The sequence below is a fragment of the Salvia miltiorrhiza genome, chromosome 3, assembly GCF_028751815.1.
Source record: "Salvia miltiorrhiza cultivar Shanhuang (shh) chromosome 3, IMPLAD_Smil_shh, whole genome shotgun sequence".
In the NCBI taxonomy this organism is placed as follows: domain Eukaryota; kingdom Viridiplantae; phylum Streptophyta; class Magnoliopsida; order Lamiales; family Lamiaceae; genus Salvia; species Salvia miltiorrhiza.
In genome coordinates, this window is record NC_080389.1 from 48,431,162 (window position 1) to 48,454,659 (window position 23,498).

General features: G+C 39.3%; 1 protein-coding gene and 1 long non-coding RNA gene across 2 annotated transcripts; both read left to right on the plus strand.

The window, feature by feature from the left end:
• Positions 1–2,401: 2,401 nt before the first annotated feature.
• Positions 2,402–4,253, plus strand: LOC131016272 (uncharacterized). Its single transcript, XR_009098905.1, has 2 exons — positions 2,402–2,533; positions 3,666–4,253. It is a non-coding gene; the product is annotated as an uncharacterized LOC131016272 (long non-coding RNA).
• A 6,348-nt stretch (positions 4,254–10,601) lies between these two features.
• On the plus strand, positions 10,602–22,669 carry LOC131016273 (uncharacterized). Its single transcript, XM_057944918.1, has 2 exons — positions 10,602–11,362; positions 21,872–22,669. Exons 1-2 carry the CDS (start codon positions 10,746–10,748, stop codon positions 22,566–22,568), a joined length of 1,314 nt encoding a protein of 437 aa, XP_057800901.1. The 5' UTR covers positions 10,602–10,745; the 3' UTR covers positions 22,569–22,669.
• Positions 22,670–23,498: the final 829 nt, after the last annotated feature.

Here is a 23,498-nt window from a genome sequence, read left to right on the forward strand (position 1 = left end):
TAAAAGACAAGCATAATAGTAATAATAAAGAACAACATTTTCATAGATTCTATAATTTCAAAACATTAGAAACTAGTTTCAATACATTACAAATTTTTTTGGGGCATTCGTACATTTTAGCTATTTTTTATTAAACGACAAGCACAATAATAATAATAATGAACAACACTTTCATAAATTATACCATAATTTTACATAACACAATTAACCTTAAATTAAATCTATATGAGAGAATATAACAAGCAAATCATTTTGTGTAAAACAAGACTCTTTTATAATTAGGAATATATATATATATATATATATATATATATATATATAATATTAAAATTAAAAAAAAAAACTCAAAATTTGGGAGGGGGCTTCAACCTCCAAATAATTTAAATAACAAAATACTTAAACGTGGAGAATGTTCCACGTAGGCATGTCACATCTAATATCAAATATTTCGAGCCGGATTTATTTCAATTTGGATTTATTTCAATTTGGCAGTGGGTAATTAATGGGGGCTGAGTTTCGATTTAATTGTTGGATTTTCGAAAGATGGGTGTTAATGGGGGCTGATTTTTGATTGAAGATGGGCTGATTTTCGATGGGTGTTGATGGGTGATTTCAATTTAATTATGGACAGGATGGATTGAAGAAGAAGAGGAACTGCATTCTGTGTTTTCTCTTAGAAGTGACACTACAAGAAAACACGCATTTAACGACCGCAATTTTCGGTCGTTAATTTTACAGCCTTAACGACTGATTTACGATCGTTTCACGACCGTTTTATTTTTATTTTTTAACGATCGAAAATTCAATCGCTAATTATTTTTTTAATATTTTATTTTTCTTAACGAAAGAATTTTCGGTCGTAAAAATTATTTTTTTATATTTTAATTATTTTTTTAATTTTAACGATTGAAAATTCGGTCTTTAATATATATTTTTATTTTTTTTATTTTAGTTTTTTTTAAATTAATTTGTTTTTTTAAATAAATTTTTTTAACTGACCGAATTATTCGGTCGATAATATATTTTTTTTAATTTATTTATTTATTTTTTATTTTTTTTAATTATATTTTTTAAAGATCGAATTTTTCGGTCGTTAAAATTATTTTTATTTATTTATTTATTTTAATTTATTTTAATTTATTTTAATTTATTCATTTATTTTATTAACGACCGAATAATCGGTCGTTAATATTATTTTTTCAATTTTTAAAATTTTAAAATTTTGTTTTTATTTTAATTTATTTTTATTTTTTGATTATATATATATAAATATTTAATTATTTTTATTAATTTTATATTTAATTATTATTTTTAAATTATAGAGAATATTTTAAAAATGATTGTTATTTTCATAATGTTATTCTAAAAAATTAGGTAATACTTGATTATTAATAAAAATGTGATATTATTTGCAAATAATAGTAAATTATTAGACTTATTAGATTTTCTAAATTATTAGATTCATTATTTTCAAAATATTAATAACTTTATTATTTTAAAATAATAAAATTATTTTTCAAATATTAATTTTATTAATATTGATTATTTGATTTAATATTAATTTTGTTGTATAATTCATTGTTATTTTTCATACTCATATTTTCTTTTCTTTTTTTAATTACGATAATATTAATTTTTTATTATTTTAAATTCGATCGTATATTTACCGTCAATGTTTCGCCGGCACCACAAATCTTAGTTATTATCTCGACATATTATAAGGTTATGAATGATTAATGATATTTTATATTGAATTAGAGTTTAAATGAATTAATCGGGACTATATATATCAATAATACGAGTGTTCTGTACTGGTGATTACTCGAAATGAACTTCAAGGTTAAGCGTGCTTGACGTAGAGCACAAGTAAAATGGGTGACACACTGGGAAGTTCGTCAAATGGTATGCAATTAAGGTCAAAATACATTAGAAATACACTACAAATACTTGTGGGATACAAAGATATATATATATATATATATAATCGAAAAAAAATATTTTTTTATTAATTTTTAACAACCGAATATTCTGTCGTTAAAAATAAAATTTCGGTCGTTATTAAAAAAAAAAAAACTATTTTTAACCACCGAAATTTCGGTCGTTAAAAATAGAAAATCGGTCGTTAAAACTCGAACGACGATGCAAACAACGACCGGAAAAAACGGCCGTTAAAAATATTAACGATCGATTTTTGAGTTTTAACGACCGAAATTTCGGTCGTTAGAGCCGCATTTTCTTGTAGTGTGAGCCTCGGCCCTTGATCCCTTTCATAGGTTACAGTAGGTAACGTAATTATCGATAGTTTGTATATTAGAATTCATTTAATTTTTCAAGTTTTTTTTGGCTTATTCTATGTTTAGGGATCGATGTAATGCCAACTGAGAACTACAAATTCTAGATTTCGATTTCTGGCTTTTGATTGTGGATTAGTTAACCTTACGATCTCTGCACTTTTTATGCATTGTCGAAATTGAAGAGGTTTGGTTGTTTCGGCGGTGCAGAATGGAGAATGGATTTTGTATCTAAATACCAGGTACATTCCACTTAATCCTTTAAATCTATTGTTTTCAGCTCTGTTGTGGGGTAAAATTGAAAATTTACTTTGGTGTCCTTGATTTAATTGTGAAACGGAGAGGCTGGATTCTGTTAGTTGTGGGTTGATTTCGTTTCCTAATTACGTGATGTATCTGAGGATTTATGGATTGAGCAGTATGGTTTTTAACTATTAGAATAATCGAGATTAATATTTCTATCGGGTGTAAACCATTTTGTTCTGAATTACTTTCTTCACGAGTTGGTGTTTTCTATTGATATTTTAGAAAAGGTAAAAACCTTGTGGGCATCTCAATATACGGTGCAGATCACTGCCTCAAGGTACCGCTTTTCCTTTGCTTTTTCGATTAATTAGACGGAATCGGCTACATTTCTTTGTTTGGGTTTCGTTATTGAAAAATTGAAATCGACACATATTATTACTTTATTAGGGTTATTTTCTCCCTTTCCGCTCTGCATCGATTCAAATTCCAGATTTTTATTAATGAAGAAGCCCATGTTTGTTGTTTTTCATTGTTTCTATAAGTACAAAGGAAGCAAGTGTGGGTTGAGTATGAGAGGTTTTTGTTTAATGAAATTGTTGCTGCTAGAGCTTCAGTTTCAATTGTTGCTGCAGAGCCCACAAACTCAAAGACATACATTTATTTTTTTATTTTCCTTTTTCTTTTGGATGGTTAATGATAATGCTGTGATTTTGGCAATTGATCTTTTCGTTTTTAATTTTATTTTTTAATGGCAGAAGGATGTCAGATTGCTTTCTCTGATTTAGTTTTGGAGGAATTGTCATTTAAACCAAAGGGATATAATTACTGGACGTGGCAAGATAAGAAAATACATTATGTAGTGGAAGGAAAAATTATTAGTTTAGCATGAGTTTATATTAGTTTAGCATGAATACAGGTTTAGCATGAATACAAGCTAAGTAAATCATATGAATGTCTTTCATATACAATACTTGTACAGTGTACTTGTGATGTTAGTGCAATACAGTTGGTTATGTGTTGGAACTTATACTTGTATAATAGATGATGTTGGAGTAATATATGTGACAAAATTGAATGTTACAATTACATGTTGCTGCTAAGACTAACACTAATATTTTGGTTTGTCAGGATGTCTTTCCTTCGGAAGGTGAATTGCTTTTCTGGCTCCATAAATCGTTTTACCCCGAGTTACTGCGCCACGCCCTTGAATTTTCAGAATTTTGAGTTGTAATTGTGATAGCGGGTGGTAGGTATCTGACGGGTAGCGGGTTGGTGGATATCCGACGGGTGGCGGGTATTCGCATGTCGCGGGTATGGGTGGCAAATAGTAGTGTATAAGAAGTTAAAATTTTCTCTAAAATTTGCTGCTGTTTTGTGGTGATTAGTGGTTGATTGCAAGATGTCGACGTCCAAAAGCAGCAGCGCCCTTACCTCTTAAGCCACGGCGGGTATCCAACGGGTAGTGGGTGGTGGGTATCCGACGGGTAGCAGGTGGCGGATACTCGACGGGTGGCGGGTATCTGCGGGTCGCAGGTATAAATGGCAAATAGTAGTGACTGGCAAATAATTTTTTCGAATATACATTTCGCCAAGTCATGTTAATGTTGAAAGTCATCTTTAATTTATTTTTTCATTTTAGTTTGATGTGTAACGCAGACCTATATCATATTAACAGTTTTTTTAGTGAATAATATCCATAATTTATAAATATATTAAGAAATAATTTTTACATTTTTTTTATATAAATTATAACTTCAAATGATACCCGTCGAAATTTGACGGGTTACACACTAGTACTCCAAGTAATATGTATATGAATATATTAGGATGAATAAATTAAACTGAAGAATAACTTTTTCTCCACATATATAAAAGAAATTGTGGTACATAATAAAGTAAATACAATTTCAAATACATATGATTGGAGCAAATTATATGTAAATTATCAATGATTCAATATACAAAATTAATAATTTAAAATAAAAGCCCAAAGTCCACATATCCTATCCAAAACAACCCAAATAATATTATGGAATTGTAAAAAACATAAATTCAAGATAAATTAATGCATTTTTGTTCCTCTCCTTGTTTGTCTTTCCCTGCTCTTGACCTCCATGATTCTGACCCGAAAAATATTCATGACGAATTTGGTGGGAAAAAAACGTGAGGGGATTTAGATTTTGAAGATTGGTGGTTTGGATAAGGAACACATTTTCTTAATTCAAGAGATGTGCTACATGTTCATACAATATTCATACTCAAATCCGTTCAATGTCATTAAAAACTTCTCCCTCACAAATCGTTCTGAAACTTGCAAGTTTTGACAATACAATTTTGATATTAAAACTAAAATTTACAACTTTAAATTATTATAATTTATTTGTTTTGAATCTATTTTTTGTGATTCTTAAATCCAATCTTTAATTTAAGATGCATAATGAATATTTAAATTGACAATTTTTGAAAAAGAATCAAAATATCTAATTTGCCGGCAAAATATTAACGTTAGAAATGTGTTTTCATATAATATAGGGATAATTTGGTTTAAATCCATAATCTTTGCCCAAATTTTAGAATTTCCCATGAACTATGAAAGTTTGGTATAAATACATGAACTATTTAGTTGTTTGGAATTTCCCATAAACCAAGTTTTGATATTCAAAAGATGACCCCATTTTAAAAGTTATTATACAAATACCCCACTTTGTTCTTCAAATGGCTAAAAAACCTTATTTTGATCCTTTAATTTTATTTACACACACGCTCGCCAAAAATGGTATCAGAGCGGGTTTTTATTGAGGAATTATATTATATTTAATTTATTTTTTAATTAACCAATGTGGGAGGAGACTCCATTTAAAATTTATGGATCCGGACGAGTGTCCGAGATGTATACCATACAGGAATTCTCTCCAAAATTTGGAGAGCGAGACCACTCGTTTACTAGACGAGTTAAACTGGAACAATCGAGCCCTCGTAACAAATATTCGACGAGGAGAAGAAGTGGAGATTATCCGAGATATCATCACGGGTATTCAATCTTACCATGAACATCTCATAGGAATCGCTGCGACCAGGACGGCGATTGAACGGACCAGAGACGAAGCCCATCAGTCACACGATTGATGGAACCAAAGGACAAGGCAGGAGTAGCTTATCCAAGCTACCACAAGATCGAGCCAAGCTCTTCCGACAACATCAACTTGCGGGAGATTCAAAAAACGGTGGAATATTATGGCGTCAAGCTGTATGAGCTACCGATGGAGATGAGCCGGATATCTATCAAACAAGAGGAAATCTTAGTCCTCTTGAAAGATATCAAGAAGAAGGTGGAGGACATCGAACGGCGAAAACCATGTTCCGGGAAAATTCGGAATTAATGGTCCAAAGACCCGACGTATCCACTACCACTTGATGCAGCACCCAAGGAGTTGCAGCCGGAGGATATAATTCGACTCGTGAAAAGGAGAACAACATGAATAACCTTGATCGAATCGGATTAGAAGATCTACAAGAGTTAGCAGAATCTTTTGCTAACCTCGATATGGTTGATTTAAAGATGAACCAAGAAGGAGAGATGCCCAAAGCTGAGCATCAACAAGCAGGGTATGGGGCTCAAGAAGATTCGAGTCGATACCAACGTACCAGACGACGACGGCCTCAGATGTGGGATACTCCTGTAGGAAAGGCCACACTTGAACCAATCCATCCATACGGATTGATTCTCAACCTCGATGAGGCCAGTTTTAAAGATTGGGAAGGACTCATCGACGAATGGGCTTCAGCAATAAAGATCGTGATTGCCACGATAGACTATGACAAAGAAGAATTTGTCAAAATCTTCGAGGCAAGTTTTGCTGGCATGGCAAAACAATACTGGGATAAAGCGGAAACCAAGGAGAAGAATGAGCTGTTTACCAAAACATCAGTTTCAGAAATCCTTGAGGTGGCCACCCAACAGATTAAAATCCATTTCCTTGGAATGGGTTTTTTCGAAGGATCAGCAGAGGAGAAGCGCAAAAAATATCGACAGGCACTTTACAATCTAAGATTGGTAGTGCTAGAGCCAAAAGCTCTCGATGAATTTCTGCGCCTGTACACCCTGTATGTCCATATTGGGGTAGTTGATGATCAAACCGCCAAGGACCTCTTTTTCACAAAGTTTCCAAGTCCATGGAGGGAGATGCTCATCAACGAGTACGTATCACCAGGAGATTATCCTCTTGATAGTGCATCAAGAAGGATGTCATATGTCCATAGGAAGCTGTCAGAATGGTGTCAAAAGGTAGCAGACCAGAGGAATCTCAAGAAATTGAGAAGACTCAACAAAAGATCTCCATTGATGTGCGACAACATCGATCTTCCAACAGAAATTGGAGCTGAGTTGTTGTGTCAAAGGAGGAGCAGAAAGAAACATAGGTACCAACCCTATGAAAAAAGATCAAAAAAGAGTTCTTGGAAGCCAAGAACTATGTGGACCAGACAGAAGGCACGTTCCTACAAATCAGGCCAACGGAGCGGACCATCAAGGAGCCGATTTTCATCCCAAAAACGAATCCCGGCAAGAAAAACTTTCAGGCGTACCCAAGCCAAAACAAATGAAAGTTTCAAAGATTGCAACTGCTGGACGTGCGGTGCAAAGGGGCATATTTCAACAAATTGCCCGGACAACGAGAAAAGAGGGATAAGGAAGTTCGAATCCACACCGGATATCGAAGACGCCCTCTATCACCAGGAATTGATACCTGTGTATCAATTCGAAGATATATCCTCTGACGAGAGTATATACGAACAGGAATAAATCTTTAGCTCTGAAGATTCGGATTGGACTAATGGATCAACCGGAGACGAGTCAGACTAAAGAAGAGCACGAGGTCTATCACACCCAGAAGGAGGATCAGAATGGATTTACTAGCCATCTTCTGATTCCACAAGAGGAGGTGGTGAAAAAGCTCGTGAAAAAACTTAAGAAGGAAACCGAGGAGGTACAAACATACCAAGGGTTTTCTAATGGGCGATTGAATCAAGTTTTACACAGCTTGAGCCCATTTAAAAGGAGGCACCATGTCTATTTCGGCGTTACCAATCGGGAGTTGGCGCTTCCAATTGAGATTACAAGCAATCAAGTGGAGATCCAGCTTGTTCCAGCTGAAAAGAGTGTCAGGGCTAGTACGATGAAAATATACGGCGAGATCTCCAAAGAATGAATTGAGATTCCAGCAATCAATTGAGATTCCCAGCTGAAAATATACGGCGAGATCTCCAAAGAATGAAACCAGAAGTCGCTAGTACGATGAAATGGATTCATATTGGAGCAATTCAGTTGGTAATTAAATCTGCTCTCTTTCCCGGGACAGACCAACCAATTGATGTTGCATTTTGCGACAAGAGGTTGAGAGATGCCAAAGAAGCAGTTCTTGGAGCTTTTTCAGGCAATCTCTATGCCAAGAAGATTATAACCGAATTTTACCCTCAAATCGCTTATAATCTACAGGATTCATCCTTTAGTCGAGCCCTGAGACTCTATCAGGACTACAAAAGGAAGGAGCTGATGACGAAAGGAAATAGGCCATACTCGCTGACTTATCAAGTCTCGTATGCCTTATCAAATTCCCATCACACGGAGTTATTTCTGGGAAAAGAATTTATCGAAATTCCAGAAATATTTAAAGAAGTAGCCAAGGCAGTCAATCCAAACCGAGTAGAGATTCCCCAGATCAGGGAAATCGACATCGATGTAGGAGACAAGCAGGTGCTGAGCCATGAACAGAGTCTTAGATTGGGAGCACCAAGGCTATCATTCCAGGGAGATAGGCTAACATCAAGGTCTTTAGCAAGAAGTTTTTCTCATTCCTATGAGAGAAGGGCGATTCAGGAAACACCAATTCCAGACATGAGAGTAAAACTCAAATAGTCCCGAAGGATGGAGAAGGGTTTCCACAATAATTGATACAACCGAAAGGAAAAATCAATTTCCTTGCAACACGTTGTATTATTTGGTGAATCCAGAAAGCAACCGATATATTGGAACACTGGAGGTCGGAGGCTTTGAAATCCAAGTCGAAGGCCAAGCCGGACAAGAAGCTGATGTCCTGATCCTAGGACGCAATTTCCTTGACCAATATCAACCATGGTCATGGAAAGCAAATGGAATGGAAATCACAATCGACGGAAGAAGATTGATGATCCAATGACAAGTCTATTCTCGACATACATCTCTGTAGGGATGTTATACGAGAAATTCAAAGAAGAATATTTTGCTGCTTACGTGGATTCAGGAGCAGGAATATGTACAGCAAAACGAGGAGTCTTTCCAGTAGAAGTTGAAGAAGAACTGCCTCGAATTGCAGGAAGAGATTTCTCCAAAAAGATTTTGCTCCTATCAAAGGGAGTAAAACAGACGAAAATATTGATCGGCGGAGCAGGATAGACACCTTGGTACAAGGTCAAGACTCCACCAATATATTTCCATGATACCGGAGCAGATATATTATTCGGCAATGATTTTCTGCAAACCTTCAAGCGATATACACAGGACAATGAGGCTAGGAGGCTGGTGTTCACAACCAATTGTGACCACAAAATCATTGTGCAAAGGCTCGAAGGAGCTTTTAATCGCTCGATGCCATTAAAATTTTGCAGCAAGCGTGGTGATGATGGCAGACTCCGGAGACCACAAATGAAGGATCAAAGGAGATTCGGAGAAGTTCTGCTAAAATGCAGGGCTGAGGGATTCCCAGATCTCTCCGAGGAAGAAACATAAATCCTCAAAGTTTCCTTGATATCACACAAAGATATTAGGGAAGAAGAACATGTGTCCATAGCCGATGTCAAAAGAAGAATCCAGAAGTGTTATCACGAGGATCCTTTGGCATGGTGGAACAAAAATCAACTCAAAGCCACCTTGAAAGTTAAAACTGGAAAGGAGCATGAGTTCGTAAGGTTCAGACCTATCTTGATGAACACCCAAGATCAACAGGATATGAGGAGTATAATCAAGGAACACCTTGATTTGAAGCTGATCGAACCAGGGAATTCGCCTTACAGCAGTCCTGGATTTCTGGTAAGAAATCATGGGGAGATCAAGCGAGGAAAACCAAGATTGGTCATTAATTACAAATGGATTAATGATATTCTTGAGTTTGATGGATATTTTATCCCAAGTAGAGAACACCTTATTAACTGCATTAGAAGTGCAAAGGTATTCTCAAAGTTTGATTGCAAATCAGGATTCTACCAGATTCGCATGGAGGAAGGGAGTAAGAAGTTCACAGCCTTCTCAACTCCACAAGGACATTACGTCTGGAATGTCATGCCAATGAGGTTAGCCAACGCGCCTCAGATATTCCAAAGGAAGATGGATAATCTCTTTAAGGATTATTCTTCGTTTATGTTTGTTTATATTGATGACATTCTTATTGCATCAAAGAACATTCATGAACATGTCAGGTATCTGGAGATATTTGCGGATGTTTGTCAACAAGAAGGACTAGTGCTGTCTGAAAAGAAGGCAGTCATAGCCACCCAAAAAATGGAGTTCCTGGGGATTGAGATCGATGAATCTGGAATAATTCTACAAGACCATATCGTGGAAAAGGTCCTAGAATTTCCCGGAGGATCTCAAGGAGAAGAAGCAGCTCCAAAGCTTTCTCGGAGTTGTCAATTTTGTAGGGATGTTCATCAAGAACCTTGCGGAACACAGAAAAGTCTTCAGTCCACTACTGAAGAAAGATGTTCCATTCATATGGAAGGAAGAACATCGGGAGGGCATGAAGAAGTTGAAAGGGATTTGCAAAAATCTCCCAAAACTTTCAATACCACAAGATGAGGATGACTTGGTCCTCTATACAGACGCAAGTGATTCCTGGTGGGCAGCCGTGCTCACAAAGATCACCCCTTATGGAGAAGAACCTTGCAGATACTGTAGCGGTCTCTTCTCTGACAACGAAGCTGTGCGATGGCACATTAACGAGAAAGAATTTTATGCAGTCAGAAAAGCGTTCAAAAAATGGCCGCTATTTTTACTCGCTAAGAAATTCGTTTTGAAAGTTGATAACACTAACGTTAAAGCTTTCTTAACAAAAAAGATAGAATCTAAACCTGAAAAGGCTAGATTACTAAGATGGCAAGCAGAATGCCAATATTATGAATTTGATATTGTCATTTTGAAATCTGATGATAATGTTCTTGCAGATTTCCTAACAAGGGATGGAGCCAACTGAGGTTGACTCTATCATGGAGAACCAGAGGCAGCTCCTGGACAACCTGAAGATACTACAAAAAGAATGGCAAGAGTGCTTACTCCATGCCAAACAAGCGGGAAGGATACAAACGGATGATGAATCCAAAGTGTCTAACCGTATACGAGAATGTATCAAGAAGATGTTAAATCTTAATGATGCAACCCACAAGCCGCTCCTGCGCGGGATCATGGCTCCCATGATCAAAGCAGGCATTACCGTACAAGCCGGATTACCTGTAGCAGGGGATTCAAATACCCCTAGCACAAGTTCTGAGGCTAAGGTGTCAAAACCGGATCCTCAAGAAGAAGATGTTGCTAAGGCTTCACCGCCCAAACCAACATGTCAACCCTCCACCTCTGGGGTAAAAGAGGGAGAGATCAGTCTTAGGCCGTTGACAGGCAAATCTAAGATTGATACTAATATTATTGAAATTTCTCCTGTATGGCAGATGTATCAGTCCAGGTGGGAGAAAATCAATACCAGAAAGGGACTTAATCCGAGTTATTGCCGGGTTGATGTTGCGGGAAAATATCCTCGCATCTGGATGACCACCGGAGCCAATCCTCAGGAGGTCAAAGAATGGTATGGTTGGGAACCTTGTGGAATATCCTAACCCTTGTTTTGATGATACCAAAATTCATAGGACTTAAATGTAATAGACTAGAGTCGTTTTTGAACTCAAGTGTTAGAGTTCGTTTCTAGTTGAGTCGCGGTGTCGAAGACTGAAGACTGAAGACTGAAGAACGAAGACTGAAGACTGAAGACTGCAGTTACCAACTGAAGTATCAGTTGAAGAATCAGTTGAAGACTGATTATTTAATGCGCGCCATGGACTGATACTAAAGTCAAGTATCAGTTGAACATTCCTCCTAGGACTAATCTTCCAACGTTCAGAGGAAGCCACGTACGCTCAAGTACAGCCGCATTAAATGCAGAGATATCTCAATATCTTATCTCTGCAGAGGTCATTCCTATCTGGTGGCTACTTTTCAGAGATGTCACATCTCCTGTCTATCAAAGAGAGCCGTTTCCACACAGACAAGGAACCTCGAAGATTGAAGCCTCAGCCCAAATTTGAATTGCTCTCCAACGGAAGAAATCTTGAGGACGATTTACGCCAACGGATCTATTCAAGAGTTCTCCTACAAATAGCGCTTGAGGATCACTTCAATCTTCACCGATTCAACGACATAAGCTGAAGCTCTGCCGAAATAGCTACTCAGCCTAAAGCTTAAATCGCCCAAAGCTTGAATCGAAGAAGAGAATTCCAAAGCCAAAATCAGTCACTGCTGATTACATACATTCTCTTAGACCCTAGGCATATATTCTGTATACCCAGAAGCCAAAGGTCAAACTTGCTTCAAAGAACTTGTTCTTTGTAAGTATAGTTGGCACTCGTTTAAACCTCTCCCCCATAAGAGTGTTTGAGTGACTCGGAGTTCAGGAAGGTACTCTGAACTCTGAAAGGGAAGTCTGAGCACGAGGTGTGCTTAGCAAGGAAATCCTGCGCGAGCTGTGTAGGTGCTGAAATCCTGCGCGAGGTGTGTAGGTAGGGAAACCCTACGCGAGGTGTGTAGGTGCTGAAGAGAGTTTATCTTCAGTTCACGGTTTGCAGTGCACCAGGGAAGCACTTGCAGAGTGGATTGTTGGTCTGATCAACCAGCCGTGGGTGTAGGAAATAGTTTTTCCGAACCACGTAAAAGTCTCTGTGTTATTTACAGCTTTCAGTTTTACATTCTTAACTGTGTTATTTCAATTGATAAAACTGAACACTGACTAACTGAAAAGAGAAACCCTAATCCAACTATCTGCTCCACTGAGGCTATTCGAAACTAAGTTTATTTTCCGCTGCGTATGATATCAATCTGACTCACTATCCTCTGATAGTAAGAAAGAGAGATATCATCTTCTTCTTTGCAAACACAACTGAAGCCCTTACGTGGATCAGTTAAGTTCCAGTGACTTAACTGATAACTCTTTACTGAAGAGCTTTCAGTATCAGTCGTCAACCCTGTTGGTCAACACTTATTTCGGTTAAACATGTGTCTTGTTTGCGTGTAAAGTTTCGTATCTATCTCTGACTGAGATCCCTCTGATTGAGGTTAGTAGATAGTCATAAAAATAGCCCATAGGTGTATTCCCCCCCCCATACACCTATTCGAGACCCCCCCGGACCTAACAATTGGTATCAGAGCAGGTTGTTCGCAAGATCTATCTGTCTCTGACTGGTTCTAATTGAACTAGATTCTTTTTGGGGAATCGGTGTCTTTGATCAAACCTCCTCTCTCAAGACTACACTTGAGATTGCTTGTTCTGTGTTCGTTTCCCGCTTCCTGTGTGCTTCTCTCTGCCTTCTCTAACAATGTACAGGAATAAGAAGGATTCCTCCAGTGATTATGTCCATACATACTTCCGAGGAATCAGCGGACTTGAGATGGGTTCATTGGATTCTGATGAAGAGGAAAGATGTATCTTCCCCTGAAGAAAACATGAGTCCAACTCACTCACAACCAGAAGAAACAAGCAGATATGATCAGACACGACTAGAGTATCAAAACCTAAGTACAAGATTTGAAAATCTTCTTAGGGAGCACAAACAGATCATCAAAGAGACTGATCTCGTGCAAGATGCTCGATGGATTGTCATGCATCGCTTCATAACAGATGAAGACGAAGAAGACAAAAGAAATGTTCAGGGACACAGACTGAACAACAGACTGAAACTACTTCAGTTTCAGAAACAAGAACTTCTAATACGCCTCAAGGAAACGGAGACTGAATTCATAAAGGCGTCAGAAGTTTTTGAAGGAGTGATTCGTGAGGAATCACTACTGCACAGAAGAAAGATGGAACGAGAAAGAAGCGTGCAACAACAGCCAACAGACTCAAAATCCAAGGAGAATCAGTCATAAAACTCAGGGGGAACTTACACTTCAAACAATGACAAAACTAGTGTAAATCACTGTGTAAGCCTCCCTCAACATTTCACTTGTATATATGACTGCTTCTCTTTATTAGTCTTGGCTGTATTGTGCTTTAATCTGACGTGTCTTAATGTTTATTTTCCTCCTTTTATTTAATAAGACACGTGCACATTTGTTTTAAGAACGATTGTCACACGATCACACGATCCCGCCCTTTTTACTAACAAGCGGAGTGATCCACGTGGCACGACCCCATTTGCACGGATTTCAAACGATTATTGAAACCGCCTCTTGCACGTCCTTTCTCAATTCCTTCAAAAACGTTTCATCTTCGACCAAAGATTTACTCAATCTCAGAGAAATCTTTGTGTGCAAAATTTTTGAGTGCGTCTTTTTCTGCAAGACTAACAAGCAAGAATCCACAGTCCCTTCTCTGTGAGAATCAATCTTCAAGACTTTTTGCAGAAAACCTCTCATAAATTCCATATGGGAAAATCAGCTTCGCAACAAGTTGTGTGTTACGAATCTGTGGTAACAATGGAGTCACTCCAACAGTGTGCTGATTTCAAGAAGATCGATGAGATCTTAGGACGACATGGATGGATGAAGTTCGTCCAATGTTCACCAAGTTTCCTTCTCGACAAACTGGTCATCCAAGAATTCTATGACAACATCAAGACCGACGAATCGACTGGTGAACTCAAAACTGAGATTTCGGTGTTTACAAGCGAAGATTTCACAGAATCAACCAAGATGTCCATCAACATATCTGAAGCAGTGAGAGATATGTTCAATCTCCCAACTGATGGACCACCCCCATTCTTCAACGACGAAGAAGCCACTGAGCACATGAGGGAAGCACTGATAAGCAATGCTCCTGCTGATCGCATCATCACAAATGTACTGAGCATTTCAAGAATTCATACTCATCTCAGACCCATTGCGAAGATGATCAAGATATGCTGGTTTGGCACTCTTGGATCCCATGGTCACCTCTCAAGACCACACAAACTTGTGCTGATCGCCCTGATGCAGAAAGGCCCATTCAACTGGGAAAAGGCCTACATTCAGATCCTCGCTGAAGAGAAGAAAGAGTCTCACTCCACCAGACATCTGCGTCAAGGAACAAGAGTCTCAGCACTCATCCTCCATAGTGCTAAGGGGACTCCTTGCTTCTGGAAGAACACTACTCAAGTGTCTTCCACCATTCATCTGTTTGAAAAACAGAAAAGTTCAGTCAGAAGAAATTTCATCATCTCAACTGAAATTCCTCTTCTTACTTCCGAGCCACGATACAAGACTCGAGGCTCAACCAAAAGAAAGCCCGATAGCGTGTCGTCTCCAGTCAAGATCTCGCTGGACACCCCTCAGAAATCCCTCAATGAGGAACGTGAAGAAGATGCTTCAAAATTTTCTGAAGAAGTTACAATGCCGAGCACAGAAACTCCTCAACAACAGACTCCATCTGTCACTCCTGCAGATGAAGAAATTCAACCGACAGAGGAGACTCGAGCAACCTTTGACAAGAAAACAGAATCTGAAGAACTTCCTCTCAGAGGTTTCTTTAATTACTGTCTTGAAGGGTTCAACAAGAAGGCAAAGTTTGATGAAGTTTCTAACGACAATGCTGCACCCTCATCCTCAACCTTTGTCAATCAAAAAGCCCTTCTCAAAAGCTTCGTGACACAATTGTCCGAACACTGTGTCACAACCCTTTTTCCCACAGTTTTAGCCTCCCTGAATCCTGAAGAGTTCCAAGCACTCGTCAGCTATTTCTTCTATATCTTTATCAAAACCCTACCCAGATCACAATACAAAGAGATTGATGAAGTTCTCACTGATGGTGAGATAGAAGCTTTGGAGAACTGCATCTTTGAGAAGTTCAGAGTCACAAATGTTTGGGATGACATCCACGACTGGGCACCCAACTTCAGACTGTACCTCACTTCCAGAGGACTTCTCAAAGAAGACAATGACGAGAACCTTGAAGTCCACCATGAAACTCCACCTCATCAATCAGCTTCAGCCAAAGCAACAGAAGAAGAGAAGCAAGATGAAGAACAAGAGCCTACTAAAACTACCACTGATGAAAGAGTCCAGATGTTGGAAGAAAGGATGCTCATTCATGAAGAAGTTTCATATGAGCTGAGAGTAAAGATCGTGATTCTGGAATCAACAATTACTCATCTTCAACAACAACTGGACATACAGGACAAAGTCAACAATGTTCCCGAGTCTGATAACAAGGACACAAGAGAAGAGGACAGGAAAGGAAAAGGGAAGCTGACTGAAGAACCAAAAGGAAGTCCTCCAAGGAAGCCAAACAAACAACTCCGCATCTACTAAGGACTAAGAAAGAACAAGGAATGTCTTCTAAACAGAAACTCATTATTTTGTATATGACGTTCGTAGTTTGTCTTAGCTAGCCCTTCCTTGTTATGATCTTCCGCATTCTAGATTCTTTTTGGTTTGGATTTTGTTCATAAAAGATTCATGCTTATTCAGTTTTTGTTCTTTGCCTCTTTACACTCGTTGAATATGGATTATCTTATTTAGGGGGAACACTGTTTAAGCTTTTTCAGTACTTGACTGATTGTCTTTACTATTTGTTGGGAACTTGTTCATATCATTTTCTTGGACTAAATAAAAATAGGGCCTAGGTGTGATTATGATTAGCTGGTGAAATTGCGTTCGTCTTTGGACTTTCAATTTCCAAAATCTCCTTTTATGCATATCTTTTCGAATCTTTGCAGGCACTGTACGCCGCCTATTTACGGCAAGTGATTATGACAAATATTCTATATCAGTGCATATCTCATATTTCTAGGCATTTAACTGACGGGCACTTACTACGGACGTCAAAATTTATTATAATTGATTTAGCGCGCACATTTCAAACCGCGCCCACGTCTTTTCGTTTGCCCTAGGAAACTGTTCATCTCCCACGATCACACTTTCTCCATTATTACTGCCATTCCACCTTCTCCATCTCTTTTGCACTTTCTATCTAACATTCTTAATCCACAGCAATCTACTGTGAGATCATTTTCTGCAAAATTTCTCTTCACAGATATTCTGTTCGAGATGGCCAATACTAACATGAAGAAGATTGACAATGAGAAGGAAGCTTCAATGAAGAAAGAAGTCAGATATGAACAGACAGTACATGAGGAATCATTTGAAAAGAAGCCAGAATTTTTGAAGGTCTCTGAAATACTTCGCCAGAATGGTTGGACGACGTTTGTCACAAGTGAACCAAATTACTTACTCGATGAAGCTGTCAGAGAATTCTACAAAAATCTCAAATTCAGCAAGTCCGGAGAACTAACCACGAAGGTCAGCATCATCGATGGAGCAAAACGTATTGAAGAGACTCTCAACGTCTCTGAAATTGTTGGGGAATTGTTCAATCTCCCAAACAACGGATTCCTACTCTCTTCACTAACTGATGATGAAGCAAATAAAACCCTCAAGACTGCACTGAAGGATAAATCTGAATCAACAAAGAGTCAGATCACTCTGTCTCATCTTCATCCAGAGTTTGCTACGTTAGGCAAAATTATCCAGAAGTGCTGCATAGGTGCTACTGGAACTCCAGATAAAGCATCTCAACCGCAGAAGAATGTCATGGCTGCTCTTATGAAGAAGGAGTGCTTCAACTGGAAAGAAGCTTACTTGAAGCTTCTGTACAATGAAGCCCACAACACACGACCGGCGACGATGGTTCGACAGGGGAACAGAGTATCCCAGATCATCATCGAGGGAACAAAGAAGCACAAGTATGTGCAATGGCCTCAGATGATCAAATTCACAGACAGCCTACGCCTCTTCAAAATTGCCAAGAGAGATACCAAACCTTCCTCGAAGGCAAAGGTAATCGACATCTCTTCTCCTCCATCATCAGATTCTGAAGCCCCTGCTTCACCTCAATCAAATCCTAGCACAAGAGTACCTCGACGTACTCATACCACCCTTCCCAAGAAACCGTCAATACCAACAGAGATGCCTTGGAAACTCTCTCCTAGATCCAAAGGCAAAACAGTTGTAGAAAGTGTACCAGAATCAGCTTCCACCTTCACTTTGAATGGAACTCAGGAAGCAGTCGATTTTCTGACTGAAGCTCAACAATGTGCCACCAATCACCTTCGAAGCATTATTGGAAATGTGGATACGTCTCAAGGAGTCTACCGGGACCTTCACAGACTCCTCACGTATACTCTGCTGAAAACGGCACCATGTCCCAGAATCAACAGTCTTCTCAGCCCTGGAGCTGAAGACTCATTTGAAATGGAGGAGGCTTCCCTACTCAGCCTCTTCCAAATTGAAAATGTTTGGGAAGTAATTCATGACTTCGACAACTTCGCCATGAGCTACTTGTTCTCCTTCCAAACACTACAGACGCTTCTTGTCATACAACAAAGAAGCTGAAACTTCAAAAGTGCTGAAAGAGCCTCTCTTCATAGAGGAAGTCATACAACAACCGGAGGAAGCTGCTGTTGATCAAGCCATCTATGATCAACCAATGACTGACTCAATTAGTCAACCGGAGCTACCATCCACTTATCCGACTGGCACTGCTGAAAAGGACCTGACGAGCATCACGGACAATTGATACTCCTCCTACTGTAGAAGAAGAGAAATCAGCAGACAATGCGGCTTCAGAACGAGTTGATGACATCTTAAAGTCTCCGCCGACTTCATCAACGCTCTTAAACACTGATGAGGCAATTCCACCTGAAGGCCACAACATCAGTCAAGAACCAGAGATTCTGCAACCTATTGAAGGAAGAACTGATTGCCCTGCCTCATCCAATCAGGCTGAGGCCTCCACGTCCAATACTGATGAAGAACGTCAGCAAGAGCAGAACTCCTCTGACGAATCAGATATTCCAATAGAACACGTCGAACGCCCAGAAGGACCTGTTCTATTTGATTCAGATGAAGAAACTGATGTGCGCCTTACTATCTGGAAGCATAATCGGCCACGCAGACATCTCTTAAGGATCGCTGATAATGAAGAAAGTCAAATGGGTGTACTGCTGAATCAGCTTGCTGATCAAAGGCTTGAGATCGACTCTCTCAGACATGAGCTCGAACTACAGCGAATCTATGGTGAAAAGTTCGTGAAAAAGATCAAAGAAGTCGGAGAACAGGCTACCGCAGATATGATCCATCATGACGGGTTAATCAAAGAGATCCAGCTGAAGATGAAGAAACAGAAAGACTCTCTGATCAATTACAAGCTTGAAATGATCAATACAAAGATTGGCTTCCCCAAAGTACAAAAAGGGCACGAGGAACTCTACACTCTCTTTCTCGAATCAGAGATTGAAAGGAAGACACACTATGTGAGTCTAACTACAAAACTCGAGAAAATGGAACTTGAGTTTCTAAAGAGGTTCATGCCGAGAACAGAGGTTCAGGAACTCGTTGCAACGACGGTACAGCCTATAATGGAACGATTAGCAAAAGTGGAAAGTGAACTGCAACAAACCAAAGAATCTCCCGACACCGCTCTTGTTCAGAAAATGCTCACTGATCTTCAAGAGTTACAGAGCCGACTTCCTCCAGCTGATGCCAAAAAGGGAGAAGAGAATATATTAAGGCGAATACAAAAAGAAGCGGACATGCTCCCTGATGTTTTCAAAAAGGTGGAAAACAGGGCCGAGGAAATCACGGCAAGAGTCGCCCCCACTTTCGCCTCAGTTGAAGCTAGCAGGAAGAGAGGCAGAGAAAGCTCTTCTAGTGAATCAGAACTGAAGAGGAAGAAAACTGTCGAATTCATCTCAACTCTGAAGGAAAGTCAAAAGCTTGAGCATTATCTCAAGAGTGAACTGATTGTATCCTATCTGGAGAAGTTTGAGAGACCAGACAAATGGATACCATCAAAGCTGAATGACTGGTGGGAACAATTCAAGGAACGCTACACCAAATGGATGGTGTTTGCAAATATTCAAGGCGAAAAGGAGCGCAGGTATGAAGCCTGGAAGTACTTCCTGATGCATTTCCAAGAACAAGAACCTGTTCCTCAAATGGTGGAAGCTCAGAAGGCTTATGGACGAAGCATACCTGACCCTCAGAAGAAAGTAGCAGCTCCACCAAGGTTCAGAAATGGTGTTGACAAAGAGAAGATCAAGAAAGAATTCAGAGCCGTCTGCAGAATCTGGAACTTTCATCCAGACTCCAAAGAAGCCAAAAAGGTATGGGAAGCTGTATGCAAACTCTACAATCAAGTACCTTAAGTTTGTTGGCAATTCTCTGTAATGTTCCTTTTAAGTTCTAAAGTTGTAATCTTAGACTGACGTCTTATCAGTCTCTCCTTTATAAAAAGAACTACTTCTTATTGATCTCACCCTGAAGACAATGACTCTTTGTCCAGGCTCTGATTTATGGTTTTTCTGTCTTCTTTTTGTTATGTGTTTAGAACTGTTTTCGTTCTTGCTCTAAGTACAAGTTGTTTAGGTTCAATTGTTAAGGGGGAACAACTTTCACCCCTTGTCTAGAACTTGTACTGTGAGCTCAGTCTTTTTGCTGTCTAGAACTGCTGTGTGGTTTTGGCATCATCAAAAAGGGGGAAATTGTTGGGAACCTTGTAGAATATCCTAGCCCTTGTTTTGATGATACCAAAATTCATAGGACTTAAATGTAATAGACTAGAATCGTTTTTGAACTCAAGTGTTAGAGTTCGTTTCTAGTTGAGTCGCGGTGTCGAAGACTGAAGACTGAAGACTGAAGAACAAAGACTGAAGACTGCAGTTACCAACTGAAGTATCAGTTGAAGAATCAGTTGAAGACTGATTATTTAATGCGCGCCATGGACTGATACTAAAGTCAAGTATCAGTTGAACATTCCTCCTAGGACTGATCTTCCAACGTTCAGAGGAAGCCACGTACGCTCAAGTACAGCCGCATTAAATGCAAAGATATCTCAATATCTTATCTCTGCAGAGGTCATTCCTATCTGGTGGCTACTTTTCAGAGATGTCACATTTCCTGTCTATCAAAGAGAGCCGTTTCCACACAGACAAGGAACCTCGAAGATTGAAGCCTCAGCCCAAATTCGAATTGCTCTCCAACGGAAGAAATCTTGAGGACGATTTACGCCAACGGATCTATTCAAGAGTTCTCCTACACATAGCGCTCGAGGATCACTTCAATCTTCACCGATTCAACGACATAAGCTGAAGCTCTGCCGAAATAGCTACTCAGCCTAAAGCTTAAATCGCCCAAAGCTTGAATCGAAGAAGAGAATTCCAAAGCCAAAATCAGTCACTGCTGATTACATACATTCTCTTAGACCCTAGGCATATATTCTGTGTACCCAGAAGCCAAAGGTCAAACTTGCTTCAAAGAACTTGTTCTTTGTAAGTATAGTTGGCACTCGTTTAAACCTCTCCCCCATAAGAGTGTTTGAGTGACTCGGAGTTCAGGAAGGTACTCTGAACTCTGAAAGGAAAGTCTGAGCACGAGGTGTGCTTAGCAAGGAAATCCTGCGCGAGCTGTGTAGGTGCTGAAATCCTGCGCGAGGTGTGTAGGTAGGGAAACCCTACGCGAGGTGTGTAGGTGCTGAAGAGAGTTTATCTTCAGTTCACGGTTTGCAGTGCACCAGGGAAGCACTTGCGGAGTGGATTGTTGGTCTGATCAACCAGCCGTGGATGTAGGAAAGAGTTTTTCCGAACCACGTAAAAGTCTCTGTGTTATTTACAGCTTTCAGTTTTACATTCTTAACTGTGTTATTTCAATTGATAAAACTGAACACTGACTAACTGAAAAGAGAAACCCTAATCCAACTATCTGCTCCACCGAGGCTATTCGAAACTAAGTTTATTTTCCGCTGCGTATGATATCAATCTGACTCACTATCCTCTGATAGTAAGAAAGAGAGATATCATCTTCTTCTTTGCAAACACGACTGAAGCCCTTACGTGGATCAGTTAAGTTCCAGTGACTTAACTGATAACTCTTTACTGAAGAGCTTTCAGTATCAGTCGTCAACCCTGTTGGTCAACACTTATTTCGGTTAAACAGGTGTCTTGTTTGCGTGTAAGGTTTCGTATCTATCTCTGACTGAGATCCCTCTGATTGAGGTTAGTAGATAGTCATAAAAATAGCCCATAGGTGTATTCCCCCCCTATACACCTATTCGAGACCCCCCCGGACCTAACAGGTATGAATTCGGGGCATTAGCCTCAGTTTATACTACATCGCCAACATTTAACGAGATCAAGGGTCTACTTAGGTGGATCCAAGAGACGGTTTATGATGCTTGGGCGAACAACAAGTCCCTTAACCGGGGAGATGTCTTGGAGCTATACTTTCTCAGTGCAGCCCCAGAACCAGCAGGCAAGGGGAATCATGAAGCTTTCCATTTTATTAAGCTTCGGAGACCGGACACGGAGGCCTTGAACCGAATTAAGGCACCAAATCATGAAGTTTCCATTGTCACAACTTTTACGGAGGAACAAATCTCCACCAGACGTGCATGGGGACTATGGGTCTGTCTCACAGAGATGGACAAAGTAAAGTACCAATTCAAGTTCTCTCATAATGCAGGACTTGGATCTTTCCTGTTGAATTCCATGACGGGAAAAACTACAAGCTTCGCGGAGAAGGCTTTCGAAGAAAAAATGCAGACTCTCTGGCGAAACAAGGTGGCGGAAAGCAAAGAAACTCGTCACAAGTTCTGTAATATGGCTCATTTGGGCTATTGGATAGATCACATCTGCACGGAGTGTCCGACACAGAAGGAACCGGAATTCGGTAAAGGCTTCTTTCCAAAGCCTAACAAGAAGAAGTTCCGGTCCGACGAGCATGAGGAGCACCAGACTCCACGTGGACGAGCACCTCGGGCACCAAAAAAGTAAAAAGCCCGACAAAGAAAAGGGAGTCATGTGACTCAGGACAGGAGGACCACCCACTAAAAGAAAAACGACGAAAGTGGGGTGGAAAATAATGCAGGCCAACTACCCACTGATTAAAGTGGGTAATTCTATAGAAGCTCCACTCATCTAAAAAAGACAAAGGATGGTGGAAAAGTTGCTGGCCCCTCACAACATTATCAGCATGGGACCAGAAAAGAACCACTCACCAAAAGTAGAAGACAAGGCTGAGTGGAGGAAAAAGGAGACGGACCTCACCAACCATTATCACAAAAGATAAAGGAAGGTTCAACTCCATGTGAAAGCACTAACTAGTGTCGGTAATCATGGCCGACAAAAGAAGGTGGCTGTCACCATCTAAATTAGCTGGCCACAAAGGAAGAATCCGAGGCCAACCACCAAGCAATTATAGAGGGTCTCAAACCTCTATATTAACTCAAGCTCTGGAGAGGAAGAGATCATCGAAGAATTCACAACTCTTTCACACACCACACTCTCTCTCTAGAAAATTATCTTTGTATTTTAAATTTATGTTTTTAAAAGTCTTTCATTTTTAGTTTTAGTTCTTTTAATTTTATGTATACAAGAATTAGCTACTAATGAGTAGCTAAACAAGTTTGTCTCCTCCCTGAGGGAGATTTTATAAAATAAATTAAATATTTTATAATTCCTCTATAAACGCTTTTTTTTTGCCCAAATTTCCGGTTTAGTAAAAATATTTTCTTTATATTTATCAACAAAAATATTCAACATCAATACACAGTGAAGGAGGAAGGTTGCAACCATCTCTTGCGAGTGTGTGGTTGGACGAAGCCTGGAGGATGGAAGGTCCGTAAAACGCGACAAGTACTGAATCCTGAAGGTGACCAGTCGGCAAAAGGTATAATGTTGATTTATGTTTAGAATTATTTTGAA